General features: G+C 45.4%; 2 protein-coding genes across 2 annotated transcripts in view; both read left to right on the plus strand.

The window, feature by feature from the left end:
• LOC144120173 (arylsulfatase B-like) overlaps positions 1-13,873 on the plus strand; it is a 65,052-nt gene that overhangs the window by 13,245 nt on the left and 37,934 nt on the right. The window lies entirely within an intron of this gene.
• LOC144120172 (uncharacterized) lies at positions 686-2,185 on the plus strand. Its single transcript, XM_077652595.1, has 2 exons — positions 686-839; positions 1,330-2,185. The coding sequence occupies exons 1-2, from the start codon at positions 688-690 to the stop codon at positions 2,183-2,185; spliced, it is 1,008 nt and encodes a 335-aa protein (XP_077508721.1). The 5' UTR covers positions 686-687.

Consider the following 13,873-nt stretch of genomic DNA (forward strand, 5'->3'; position numbering starts at 1 on the left):
AAGGCTACGGTGCCTGTTTGCGATCCTCGTCCGCATCATAATATAGTGCGTCAAAAATAAAAATAGAAATGAATTGACAAGCAAAGTGAACAGTAGTTGATATTATAGTAGACCGATGGAAGTGTTTTATTTTGCAAATAGATTGATTTTTCTTTTGTTTTCCAGAACCGAGTGACGCAGATTTTTCGTTTTCTCAGGCGCCGGCTGTATCAGGTTTTCGCAGCTGAGCCGGCAGGTCTGTTTGTGAAAATGGCGTCGCTGTCACCTGCTCGCTTGTTTTCTTCCCCCGCTTCGACTTCGAAAACATCTCCTGTTCGCCTCTTTTCCAAGGTGAAGTCTCCAAAGTTTTCTAAAGACTGCAAGGCGGTGATAGTTAATGTCTACGCAAGCATAAGGAAGCTCCACCCCGAGAAGACTGTGCGTGACGTTCTCGCAATTGTGGGCGAGATGACCGGAGTGAGCCCTCGGACAGTTGTGAGGTTTAATAAAGAAGGTCTTTCTGGCGGAGTAAAATCACCGCAAAAAAGACCGAAAAGGATGGCAATATCAAGCTCCCGCAGTGTGAAGTACGACAGCTTTACGGTCAACGCCATCCGGCTCAAGTTGCATCGTATGTATGCCGAAAGACAAATACCGACTTTAGACAGTATCCTGCATGAAGTAAACGGAGGTGACGATTTGCCGGATATGAGCAAAGCCACCTTGTGGAGGTTGCTGAAAGAGATGGGCTTCAAGTTCGAAAAAAGGAAACGAACTCTCGCACTCATCGAGCGATCCGACATAGTAGCCTGGCGGCGCCGGTATCTGAGAGCTATCAAAGCATTCCGGAGCCAAGGGAGGTAAGCGCTTCGTTTTTAATGATCGTTCAGAGAGCGACTTTTACATTATTTGCCTACCTTCATCGCACCTAGCTGTGTACGTCATGCACTCATTTTGTGAAATCATTAATACTGTTTTTAAAATAAAATAAAAGACGAATCAAATAGCGATGACACTGAATCGCGGATGTTACAAAGAAGAATTAGTTTCTGGCTCTTTGTTCTATTCTCCGGGTCCGTGCACCTTGGTGCCGATTATTCGAAAGCATTACATATATAATTTGTGTTTTCAATAGGCACTATTCAGTTCGAATGACGAATTGAAGAATATTCTAACAGCCGTTCACAAGTTTGTAATAATTGCATACGCGATATTTTATATTTCTATGATGAATACATTGATAACAACAAAAACTCGAGCGATATTTGTTCTGCCCCCCCCCCACCCCCCCGCCCCGTGCAGGTGCAACATAAAAACTCAATCGGTATTTTTATCTGCCTCCCCGTGCAGGTGCATCGTATACCTCGATGAGACTTGGGTCAATGCTGGCCACACCAGGCAACATGTGTGGAAGGACAGCACTGTCAAGTCATCGCAAGATGCCTTTCTTAGGGGCCTGACTACAGGTCTGCCAGCGCCATCGGGGAAAGGAGGCCGCCTGATCCTCGTTCATGCAGGCAGTAGCCTCACAGGCTTTGTGAGCGGTGCTGCCGACTTCTTCAGAGCCAAGAAGGGCGCTTCAGCTGATTACCACTCCGAGATGGACGGCAAGTACTTCGAGGAGTGGTTTTCAAGCAAACTGCTGCCAAACATTCCTAACAGCAGCATTATTGTTATGGATAATGCCCCTTACCATAGTGTTGCGCTCGAAAAGCCACCAACGACATCAACTCGGAAGATTGAAATCCAGGCATGGCTCACAAGGAAGGGTATATCCTGGTCAACAGACATGGTACGAGCTGAGTTGCTCGATTTGTGCAAAAGAACGACGAGCGGACACACTGTGTATGCGATCGACACACTTGCCGCAAAACATGGCCACGAAGTGTTGCGTCTGCCTCCGTACCATTGCGAGTTTAATCCGATTGAGCAGGTGTGGAGCATGGTGAAAGGATTCGTAGCAAAAAGAAACAAAGCTTTCACATTGGCTGAAGTTGAGGAGCTTCTGCCTCAGGCTTTGGCACATGTGTCAAAGGAAGACTGGCAAAAATTTTGTGCACATGCTGAGCGCATTGAGGATGAAGCCTGGGAAAGGGATATAATTTTCGATGATGAAGTTGACCCAGTAGTTTTCGCCATTGGCAGTTCAAGCAGCTCGTCTGAAGAGTCCAGCTCTGAATTGAGAGGCATTGAGGAGCTGGAATAATACTGTTTTCTTTGCAGAGTTTTTGCATTTATGTTTATTTATTAGTTACCTGCATCGCCCCGCAGGGCATTACAGCAGGGGGGTACAGACTTCATTTATAGGTATAAAGCAATTATTGCAGTGCATGGAAAAATGCTTCGTTAGATGTAATACATACAATGCTCGATGGCAAACTGTTCCAGTCCCGAACAGTTCTAACAAAAAAAGAATAACGCAAGACGTCACCCTTGCAAGAAAATTCTCTGACCTTCAAACAGTGGTCTAGTCGCTTTGATATATAATGAGGTGCCTGGATATATTGTTCGCGGTTTATGCCAGTTTTTGAATAATAAATCTCATGGAAAAATTTCAATCTGATGTACCTTCTACAACTCTTGCCAGTTAAGTTTTCGTTTGCTTTCCGTCATACTAACTTGCCAATTATAATTACCAAGAACAAATCTAACTGCCCTATTCTGAATTTTCTCTAATTTTCCTACACACTCAGATGTGTGTGGGTCCTAGCAAAATGTTTGTTGGTTGGTTTATGGGGTTTAACGTCCCAAAGCGACTCAGGCTATGAGAAACGGCGTAGTGGAGGCCTCCGGAAATTTCGACCACCTGGGGTTCTGTAACGTGCACTGACATCGCACAGCACACGGGCGCCTTGCTTTTCGCCTCGATCGAAATGCGGCCGCTGCGGCCGGGATACGATCTCGCATCCTTGGGTACAGCAGTCGAGCGCCATAACCAGTGCGCCACTGCAACGCGTTTTCCATTTAATGTGAACAACATTACTTGCCTCCTTTGAGGATTTCTCTATCCGGGTGTTGCTACGGCATCTAGATAACGCTTGGATGCTGGTCACACTATCATCGAAAGTCATTGTGAAATAGTTTCTGCCCGAATTTTCAGGTGTCAGCTGAAACACGAAGACAGGTTTCCTTGTCGAAACGTTGGCTCGGCTTGCGAACTGAGGCTGCCGCTCAACCTTTGTTCAGTGCTCTCCCATACTGTGCAGCCATCTTCTTCCTATCTTTCTACCATGCATGTGTTCAATGTCACTGCTTTGCCTTAAGCAAAAGTGCCCGTGTCAAAGAACTACGGAAATATTTAACGTCCAGATGACTGTTTGTCCTTTCTTCCTCTCTACTTTATGAGGTTCTCACTGTGCAACATTGCTTTGTTGGTCATTTTTTATATAATATTACTCATGTCTGGTGTGTTTTATGCCGTGTTATGCGTTGTTTTCATTTGGGTGTCTCCTCTACTGTGTGAATACCGGGACTAGGTTTTACTGCAATAGCACGGCTCCAGACGTATGAAACGTGAGCAAGAAAATTGCGTGCCAGTTATCATCGTGTTTGAAATTTTTCTTACTTGTTACTCACTTGTTCCTGCTTTATTGTGCTGCAGTTGCTTTTTATTTTATTTGTGACATTGTGATAGTTTGATCGTATTATTGAGTTCGAATGTCATAAAGCAACAGAGACTATGGAGACACTAGCACCGTAGCCGCTGAGCCACTTGTGATAGTAAGATGCCATATATGTTGTATGTAGCATCAGCAACTGCCATCGTTCCTAGTCATGTGTTCAAAGTCTTCATAATTATGATCATTTTCTGCCTTGTGCATATCGTGCTTTGTGCGTTGTTTCATTGCTGTCTCAACTCGCATTCTGATTTATCTATTATGTATAAATATTCCGAGGTTTTCAAGTGCCGTGTGGCCTCCTCTCTCTAAGACCACATGACCCATATGACTTCATTCTCTGGAACTGGCGTCAGAGAAAATTCTTCACAAAAGATTTATTTAGTGCTGCCTGTATGATTAGCCTTATCATATTGTGTAGCTCACTATAATTTGTGCTTCAATATATGCTGTTTGTCCCAAGTTGTTGGCGACATTGCTCTGCTGGTCTTCGACTGTGTATGCCAAAGTTTGGCAGTTTTCATGCTTGTTCCCTGCTGAAGTTATATAGTATTTATCCCATGCTCCAGCTCTGAAATTTTGGCCTACTACAAAACTGCGAGAGCAAATGGCACACAAGATACTGAGAGGGTGCCGTTTAATAAAAAAATGAACAATTGGTATTTGTGGACTTGTGGCATTTGGGGACATACGCTTCAATGGTTCACCTGACATCTAGCCTTTTTTTTTGGGGGGGGGGGGGGTTTAAAAATTGATTTCCTCAAGCATGTAAATGATCAAAAAAGTCTTGGACAAGAGAATTTTGGCGCACTGTTCTCTTTACAATACAGGCCGTACAAACATGGTCGGCCATTCACACGGCATGCACAGCAAATATCGACATATAACATTCTATAATCTGCAACACCAGTTTTCAAACCCTGGTATGTTTGGGCAGCAGTCAAAAAACTACAGTAACTCACGATCGAGCACAAACGGTTATCTCCAGTAACAAACATGATTTCTATCATTGCGGATATGTACAAATGTTAAAAACATGCGAGGTGATGTTAATTATACCAGCCACCACGTTCATTCACTCTGTATTTACATATCCTTTGTGTAGAAACCCGAATTTTCGCCGTTGATATTGTTACCGCGAGAAGGCGGCGAGCTACCGTGGTTTGTGAGGAGGACGAACAGCGAGCTTTGGGACGTTGGACCCCATGAATTATAAATCCAAAACAACATCGCCAATCTATACCGCGTAGCCTCCAGACGACGCTGCCTCGAATAATTGAAGCCACACTGAATTCTATCACCCCACAATTAATGATTCATTGTGTGCAGCATGCGAAAAAATCCGTGAACAACGAAAAACAGCGCCTCTCAGCACGTCCGTTGCCAACTCTCACTTCACTTTCGTTTCCCTGCGGAAAAAGTTAACAGCACGCTTCTTATTACAGAAGTCATTTCATTTTGATAACAAAAAAGGCCACTTATATATGGCTCGCATTTAGACTTTCTATCTAGAGATTCGCCGAAAAAAGATTAAAAACAGAACAAACCTACGCTGAGGATCGAACCTGGGCCCCCTCACAAAATGAACAAACATGCCCGCGCTTCGTACCACTCAGCCACGACGCGAGGCGGAGTGACACATTTTGATAGTTTTTTTTTGACGGACTACTTCGGTACCTTTGGCTGTGTAGACAGCTATGTATGAAACGGAGTATAGTACGTGCGGGCATATTTAAGTTCTGTATTAATAGTCCTCGTAACGTTCGTTATGCAGCCCAGCCTCTTGGTACGTTGACGAAGCGAACACATCGAGTGGTGCGTTTGGAAACGTGGAGGCGCGTTGAACATGGGCTATACACAGCTCTATTTCCCTGTCGCAGTTGCGTGCCGTTGAACGAACTTCTTCCGTGGAGCACTTACAGAGGCTGCTTCGCCCTTGAAAATCGAGGCGCATAACAAAACCATGAGGGCACGCAGAACGCATGGTCTCGGAGCACGCCAAAACATACCGAAACTCATCTAGCCGCCTGTTGCGCCACCAATTTCAGATTTTCTTTGACTTCGAACATTTAGGTTGTCTATTCTCAGTCTTCCTCGTGTGATAAAAGTGCACTGGTGGTTTCAAAACAAAACATATATACTTTGATATCGATCAAACACGTAACCTTCAAGCACATTTGTCAGCCTCAGTGTCTTTTCTCCTATTTCATCATCACGCTTGTAGTTGCGAGGCTGGCCTGTGGCGGCGATACCTGTATTTTAATTATTGCTCTTTTCTACCTTCCAAAAGCATTGTTTTCAAAAACAGTGGCGTTTTGTGTTTAGGAGCTGGTATTCTATCGATTCAAGCCAACTTCTATATCTCCTCAGTGTCCCTTTTACCTGACCATGCTGCAGAAAATGTAGTTTTTATAACGTGCTAAACACTGTCATCTCTGCGAAATTATTTTACTGATGGGCGGCTCCCAACATATGTGACACCTCGACGCATTTAGCAACGAGTCATTATGAGAGCACGCTCCGCAGTATCTTCTGGCAGCTAATAATATCAGTACTCCAACACCCCATGGGCAGCACTCATCTCACGGCATAAGAAGGTAACATACTATAACAAGGTACCATACGGTACCATTTATTACAAGGTACAACACCCGTGGGTGAATGCTGCGAGTTTTTAAGTACTGATATATTTCTACAGAGACACACGTTACATGCTTTAGCGGACACATCCGTGACTATCGAGTTGAGCGCGGACGCCAGTACACGTTTTCCGGGGGTTTATTACAGGAACACAAATTGAGCTATGATCTGCTTCATCAAAGGTAGTGTCGCTTGCAGGATATGAACTCCATTTCCTGAGTTTTGGTTAATGAAAGGAAGTGTCACTTGCAGGATATGAACTCCATCTCCTGAGTTTTGGTTTAGGAGTAGGCTGTGTTATCGCTTTAGGCTCTGCTGCCAAGTTATTGCTCCGATATTACGAGGAGGGTATTTTTCCTGCCACTGAACATTTAATGTCAGGAAATGTCCAATGAATCAGCTGGTACGTACAGGCGCCGACAAAAGTAAATGGAGCGCGCTATTGGTTTCCAACATTTTTAACGCGTTGCCTAATTGAAATTGCCAGCAATGGTGGGTCCATTCTGGTGGGGGACGCCAGTGCGCTTTCTCATGAATGAACAATGTTTTTTTCAGTCCCTACAGGGAAGACGTGTTTGCACTTAGAACGAAATCGCGTGCTCCGTTTACTTATGCCCGCGCCTGTATGTACCAGCTGATTCACTGTTTGCAATCTTTGGGCGCTCTCTTTTCTCACGCACTGTAAGCCTGATGCTAAGATGATATAAAAACTTGGGTAGCTTGGGAGTACTGCAAAAAAATTGCTTACAGTGTAATAACGGCTCAGTCGGGATTTCCACACCACAGTTTATGGAATCTTCGCCCTTTGTAGCACGACGTCTACTATTGTGCCCGCGACTTTTCAGGAATTGTTTTTCAAGAGTCTACAGTTGTTTTCGCAATGTCAGTGAGGCGCGCTACATTTGAAGTCTGTACTGGAGTGAATAGCCGGACCCTTTTTTGTTTAGAAGAAAGAACCGCTTTTCCAAAGCAATAAATAAAAATTGAAGTCGCAACGTTTAAAAGTGAGCCAAAGAATAGCTGTCTGGGGTTGTCACATCTTCTCTGACGTGGCGGAATGTTTTACTAAGGGACACTTTAGGTTAGTTTTAGCTGTGTTCTAATTACTGAAACCGCTTCGGTTGATAAGGAAAATAATTAATTTGTTATAAATATGCTCGATAGAAGAATTTGGCTGCAATTCTGTAAGTGTGGCTGTGTGCGTCGTGCGTACATGTTGTTTTTGTGATATAGGTAGGCCCAATTATGTGCACACAGATTTTTACATTTTCCACGAAAGCCAAACCTACTGCATGTCATTCAGGCTTCGCAGGGACTTTTGCTGAGCGACGGGCCGACACACAGAGAGACTGCAGCAGGACAGCGGTAATCTATGCAGCCTGCAGGGGAACATTTATGCGTGTATGGTAGATGGCGTCCTGCGGATGCGTTGGTTTAGCTTGAGGCATCCACTCGCTGCTGGAGCCCAAAATGACGCCTTGAATACTTGAAATTTTAAAAGATGGAAACATTCAGCGTTCCTCACCACGCAAATATATAGAAACATTAGGAGCAGAAACCTTATACAAGCAACCAAACGACTTGTTCAGAGAACCGGAATAAACATCCGTCTTACTGACGTCAGCCCTCTCAATCTAAGGCGAGCAATGTTCCCTCACGGGAACATTTCGCGTTTCCACTTCAGTTTAGAAGCCACAGAACAACATGCGTCACGCTATGTCCTGCCTGTGACGATGAGCTTCATAGCCGCGTGAGCCGGAAAGCTACATTGCCGACGGGCCGTACGACATCTGTACTGCTGTACGGGCTCGTCGCATGGCTTGAATGGTCGACGTAACGGCAATGGGGAGTCAACAAAGCGCGAAGGAGGTCACGCTGCAGCTGTAACAGACAACAGACTGACAGACGATACTGGGAGGCCGACATCTCCTGAGGTCGGCATTATTTACCTCATTTATTATTCAACTTTTATTATTTTAATTAACTTACGTATTGTTTAACTTTGTAGTCAACACAACCCATACACATTCAGTACTATCGCAGGTAGAAGGAAATGAGAAGAACTCACTATGGAACACGCTCTTTCCTCTACTCTACGGAGAAGTCGTCCGAAAGTCACCTCTAGAACCTTTCACACCAGCGTTATACGGAACTTTTCTGGTTAATACAGGCACCCAGTGACAGCTACATACCAAATCGACATTAATACACTACCGTCGCAGCTTGGTGCAGCGGAGCCGTTCGTACTTTGACACTTTTCCAGGGAGCATCGGTTCGTCTTATAAGCTTAGTCTCGAATCACGTCGCCTTTCTAAGGACTGCAGGAAAATAATCTACGACTGGGATAGTGGCTGGATGGCTGAAAACATGCGCGGACACTTCTCCGGCGTGAATGTAGCACGATTCAAAAAGGAACCAAGCGCTTGAGATTTGAGCGCAAAAAGGGGAGCATCCGCTTGCAGTGAAGTCACGAAATGAGGCCTACATCAGTCAGCCGAGGCCGCAGCGAGCAGAATAACTGGAGCCGCTATGAGGGGGCTCTAAGAAAATGTCTTGTGATGAGAAAAACATTGTTGTTTCCGAAGAAGAGTAAATAATTAAAAGCCTTTTAAATAGCAGTAATCGCGGAACACATATCATTCATGAAATGATTTCTTTCGTTATAATATTTGCCCACTTCACTCATTCTGGGGCTTCAGTTCTACTGCCGCTACTAATGTCGCTGGCACGTTGACAGTACTCAGAGGCGCTACCCCCACCACTTCTCCCAAATCCCACTCCACCAGCCTGGAGTGCATCGCTAGCGTCGGCTCAACGAAACGACGAACTGTACCTATGGTCTCTAGCCATTTACGTGCTAAATACTAGGCACGTGTTAATAAAATATATCAGCTTTCTATTCATTCCAGACAACTCATCGCTAACGCGTTATCAGCCCGCCTTCAGAAGAATTCTTGCGAATTTGGACGAAGCGCGATCTGACAATTCATCGTGAGCCCGAGTTTACATCAGTACGCTCGCCACGAACTCTGTTCTCCCGCCTATTTGGACCTAGTTCTGGCTGACGCAAGAACGCAATATTGGTGCCATGTCATCGACCTTTAGAGTACTGAATGTCTTTTGTAATCAACCTTAAGCGTCCCAACAATATGCTAGCAAGACATAGGAAAGAATGCCACTTCTTTAGCTTCTTGAGCTTTCTGAGAGGAAACGTAGGTCGTTAGAAGACGCACTGCGTACCGCCGCACAGAATACCACCGTCCAACTGAGGAGCGAATATTAGTTAAGTACATTGCTGAACAATCTTTTGAGATACACAGCTTGCCTTTTATATGTGTGTAGCTGTTCAGCTGTATATGTAATTTAGTATTTGAAAAACAAGCATGCGCTATTTTATCTCTGCTATATGCTGGATTTTTAAACCATGTTCATAAATTGATAAAATAATATAAAATCTAACTTTACATTGCGGTCGCCAATATACGCATTTTCAGAAAACAGCATAAAAAATTGATAACGCTGTTAATTTGACAAAAAGATATGTCGCCAATCAGCAGCAATTACCATTTAGTTCATCTTGTGCAATTATGCCCAGTTCTGTAAAAGACTAACTCGAAGGCCCAAGGACAATGGATAATTTTTAATGCCAAGCAGGCTTTAGCTGCCTAATTCAGATTTCGCAATGTGTTCTGCCCGGCGACGGCGCTCGCTCTCCAAGACAGCAGCCGGCAATCGGAACAACGCGCAGGGCATGTGCACAAGTTGCCGGTCGGATTGTCGGGGGCCACTCGCCGAGCGCGAGACCAGAATGGTGCGCCGCTGTAAGAACGAAATCGAAGCACTCGTTGGGTTATACGAGATGCGGCTCCGCCAACAACCACCGCCCCACAGAAGCTGGGGTCATAAAGCAATGACGTCCAGACGCTGAACGCCGCTGATAAATAGCGAAGCCGGGGGTTGCGGAGAAAGAGCGTCGTTTCTTTTTTTTTTTATTGCGACAGCGTGCCAGATGGCGTAAATAATATTTCCACTTAGAGATACACGCCAGACTCTCCAAGGAAGTCCAGTAAGGTCCGGTGGTGCGGCCCAAAGATCCAGTCTTCTACATCCGGCGGTCTACCTGTGGGCTATCCGCACCGCAGAAGGCGCTTCTGCAAGATAACGGACGTGACCCACCGCTGTGGCCCAGTGGATAGGGCGCTCGGCTACTGATTCGGAGTCTCCGGGTTCGAACCCAACCGCGGCGGCTGCGCTTTTATGGAGGAAAAACGCTAAGGCGCCCGTGTGCTGTGCGATGTCAGTGCATGTTAAACATCCCTAGGTGGTCGAAATTATTCCGGAGCCCTCCACTACGGCACCTTTCTTTCTTTCTCTCTTTCTTTCTTCTTTCAATCCCTCCTGTATCCCTTCCCTTACGGCGCATTTCAGGTGTCCAACGATATATGAGACAGATAATGCGCCATTTCCTTCCCCCAAAAACCAATTATTATTCTTATTAAGATAACGTGCAAAGGGGGGCAGGTCTAGAGCATAGTCTACTGTACGACTCGAAGACAGGAGCAGGACAGAAGTGGCAGCAGTCGCCGAAAGGGGCATGATCCGCGGCCACGACCATGTATACCGCTGAAGTGACGGCGACATGGAGGCGTAAGCTCCGAAGCAAGACCTCTTCCCAGCACGAAAGGCCGCCAGGGATGTCGGTACCACATGGTAGATATGCTCGCGTGGCGCGCTGTAGGTGTTATTTTTTTCGAAAGGGTATTGTCTCCTTATAGGATAAGGCTGATTGAACGGGACGTGGGCGTGTTGAGTCGTGACTTGCTCCATCCAACAAGTTTTGTGTATGATGTGCATTTTGATAGTTCCATTGTACACGTACTGGGAGGGAGAATTTTTCAGGTGTGTCCTGAATTTCGTGTGCCAATAAGTTGGAGGTCAAAACACGCCGCAAACCGAGGATAGCGCCTGTGGATTCTGTGAGGATGTCAAGGTGGCTGCTCAAGTCCAGCTTTCTCGGGGAAAAATTTGAAAATTAGGATATTGTAAGACACAGCTATAGAAATGTAGAAGATGATGGTACATTATTTTGATATGTAGCAAAACCTTTCTTTTAAAGTGTTTTTAGCGATAGCATCGAACAGTTGAAACTCATACAAACTTATGGGGAACGCTTTTGACGATGGCTCTAACGTTAATAGAAAAAAATTAGACAGCCGTCGGGTCATCTTCAGCTATATTGATTGTTATAGTGAAACCTTACATTATATGAATAAATCGCGTTCATAACGAGTTTCTTGCTCAAAAATGTTTTTGTCATGAATTGGTGGGCATGGAGGAAGAGAGTCTGGATAGAGGATACGCCCGGAATGGCCAACAGTCCACCTGTGTCGATGACCAGGCATGGGAGCAAGCGTATGAACACTAGCATTCGTATACGCCCCATGTCGCCGGTAATAGTTTTCGATCGCAGACGAGACGCCATCAGCCTCCACATTGCACTCACTCAGGCGGCCAACGGATCGTGCATGTATTCGGGTCGTAGGCCGAATGTCCGTGATTTGCTGATAAAGCCACGGTGGTCATGACGTGTAGGAAACGATAGGCAACACAGAACCGCCTACCATGTACTTGGCGAGAGCTACGAGTTTAGGCACAGTGCGGCATTTTATTCACCGCACTTGGTGACGCTGGTGAACCAATTCGTCTAGTGTAGTCATTTGCCCCTCGGCATGGAGGGCGTGCCTTGGGGTAGGTTGTGGGGAGCCTGTAATAATACGTATTGCTGCTTGATTGATAAATTCCAAGTAAATCAACCTTGGCTGTTGTACAGAACGCATGAGGAGGCGGGCGATGGCGGACATGGAACGACCTGACTTCTGAGAAATACGGAGGATGGGATGTAGCGTTTGCGACGCCTTCTGGCGTGCTGTAAGAAACCAGGTGCTTGCGGAGCCGAAATCATGCAGGTCAAGGTCGAGTACTCGAAGTAACGCGAGAATCAAAATTCTATTCCCGCGCAAAAAAAAAAAAGCTGAAAGCGATGCTGTTAAATGCACGGCGGCCACGCGTATTCGTGATAGAATGTACAGCCGTCATTTGAAGCAACAGCGTGAGTTTACAAAATAACACCACTGATATGTTATTGCCGGATGCAAGAGGTCGACCGCCGCCGATGCGCAGTGAAGGCTCAGAGCTCATCGCGCCTACAGTACGCACAGAAAACCGCCCAACAAAGGCGTGCCCGCGAAACCGCCTAGAAGCACTTGGCGAAGCTCGAGAAGTTGCGTGAAGTGGGTCGTAGTCGTGCGCCAAAACAGCCACCCACTGCCGGGATCGATACCTACTTTGCGAAACACTTGATGCAAGAGGAGTACAGAGAGCCTTGCAGCATATGCAATAGACTGCAGTTTACATTAGGCCTCACGCGTGTGCAAAAACAAAAGCAGATACTCTCTTTGCATCGTTGTGTTCATAGTGAGTCGCACCGGGAGCCATGATGAATTCTCTCTCGCTTCGTAGGCAACCAACGTAATGTATTATCATTGAACAATTATCTTCCTATTTCGGTGGTAAATGTTGCCCGAAATTGAGAGGCGGCTTGTTGAAGGCTGGCTGCAAGTCGCGCATTCTTGTCCCCTAATGCATTTGCAGACAAAGGAGACAATGTTATTAGCAATATAGATAAGATAAATGAAGTAGCCCAAGGGTTCTTCACAAGTGTATAAAGTAGCCAATGTAATCAGAACGTTAATGTGAAATACAGCTGTGTACAGCAATGGGATATCCCACCAGTAACGAAAGAGGAAGCAAAGAAAGCCTTAAGACGAATGCAAAGGGGGAAGCAGCTGGTGAGAATCAGGTAAAAGCACAACTGGTGAATAACAGAGGGGAGATTGTTGAAAGAAAAACGCCACCCCGTACACACAATTCCTCATTACCTCGAGCGAACCAGAAGTATGGACGAACGCTAACGTTTTCTTAGTTCATAAAAAAAGAGAAGTCAGAAACTTGAAAATTACAGACCAAAACAGCTTACTGCCGGTTGCCTACAAGGTATTTTCTAAGGTAATCACTAACAGGATCAGGACAATTTTACACTTCAGTCTACTAAAGTATTAGGTAGGCTTTTGCAAAGGATACTCGGCAGTAGATCATATTCACACTATCAATCAGCTGATAGAGAAATGCGCAGAATCTAAGTATATAACCAACCCCAGCCCATAGCCTTCATTGATTACGAGAAATCCTTTCACTCATTGGAAGCCTCGGCAGTCATACAGGCATTGCGGAATCATGGTGTAGAAGAACGTTATGTGAAAATACTGAGAGGAAGCTATCACGACTGCACAGCTACCATAGTTCTGCATAAAGTCAGCAATGAAATTCCAGCAATGAAGGTATCAGGCAGCAAAACACGATCTCGCCATTGCTATTCACCGCCTGTTTACAGGAGGTGTTCCGAGGGATAGATTGGGAACAGTGGGCGGTAACAGTTAATGGAGAATAACTCGCATTTCGCTAATTACTTTGTCTTGCTTAGTCAATCAGAAGATGAACCGCAAAGCATGATCAATGAGTTAGACAGGCAGAGCAGAACGGTGTGTCTAAAAATTAACATGCAGAAAACCATAGTATAG

Source organism: Amblyomma americanum, chromosome 2 (genome assembly GCF_052857255.1).
Source record: "Amblyomma americanum isolate KBUSLIRL-KWMA chromosome 2, ASM5285725v1, whole genome shotgun sequence".
NCBI classification, from domain to species: Eukaryota; Metazoa; Arthropoda; class Arachnida; order Ixodida; family Ixodidae; genus Amblyomma; species Amblyomma americanum.

Coding starts and splice junctions, on each gene's coding strand:
- LOC144120172 (XM_077652595.1), top strand. CDS start 688: ATGAGCAAAGCCACCTTGTGGAGGTTGCTGAAAGAGATGGGCTTCAAG. Junction 840..1,329: donor GCATTCCGGAGCCAAGGGAG/GTAAGCGCTTCG, acceptor CTCCCCGTGCAG/GTGCATCGTATACCTCGATG.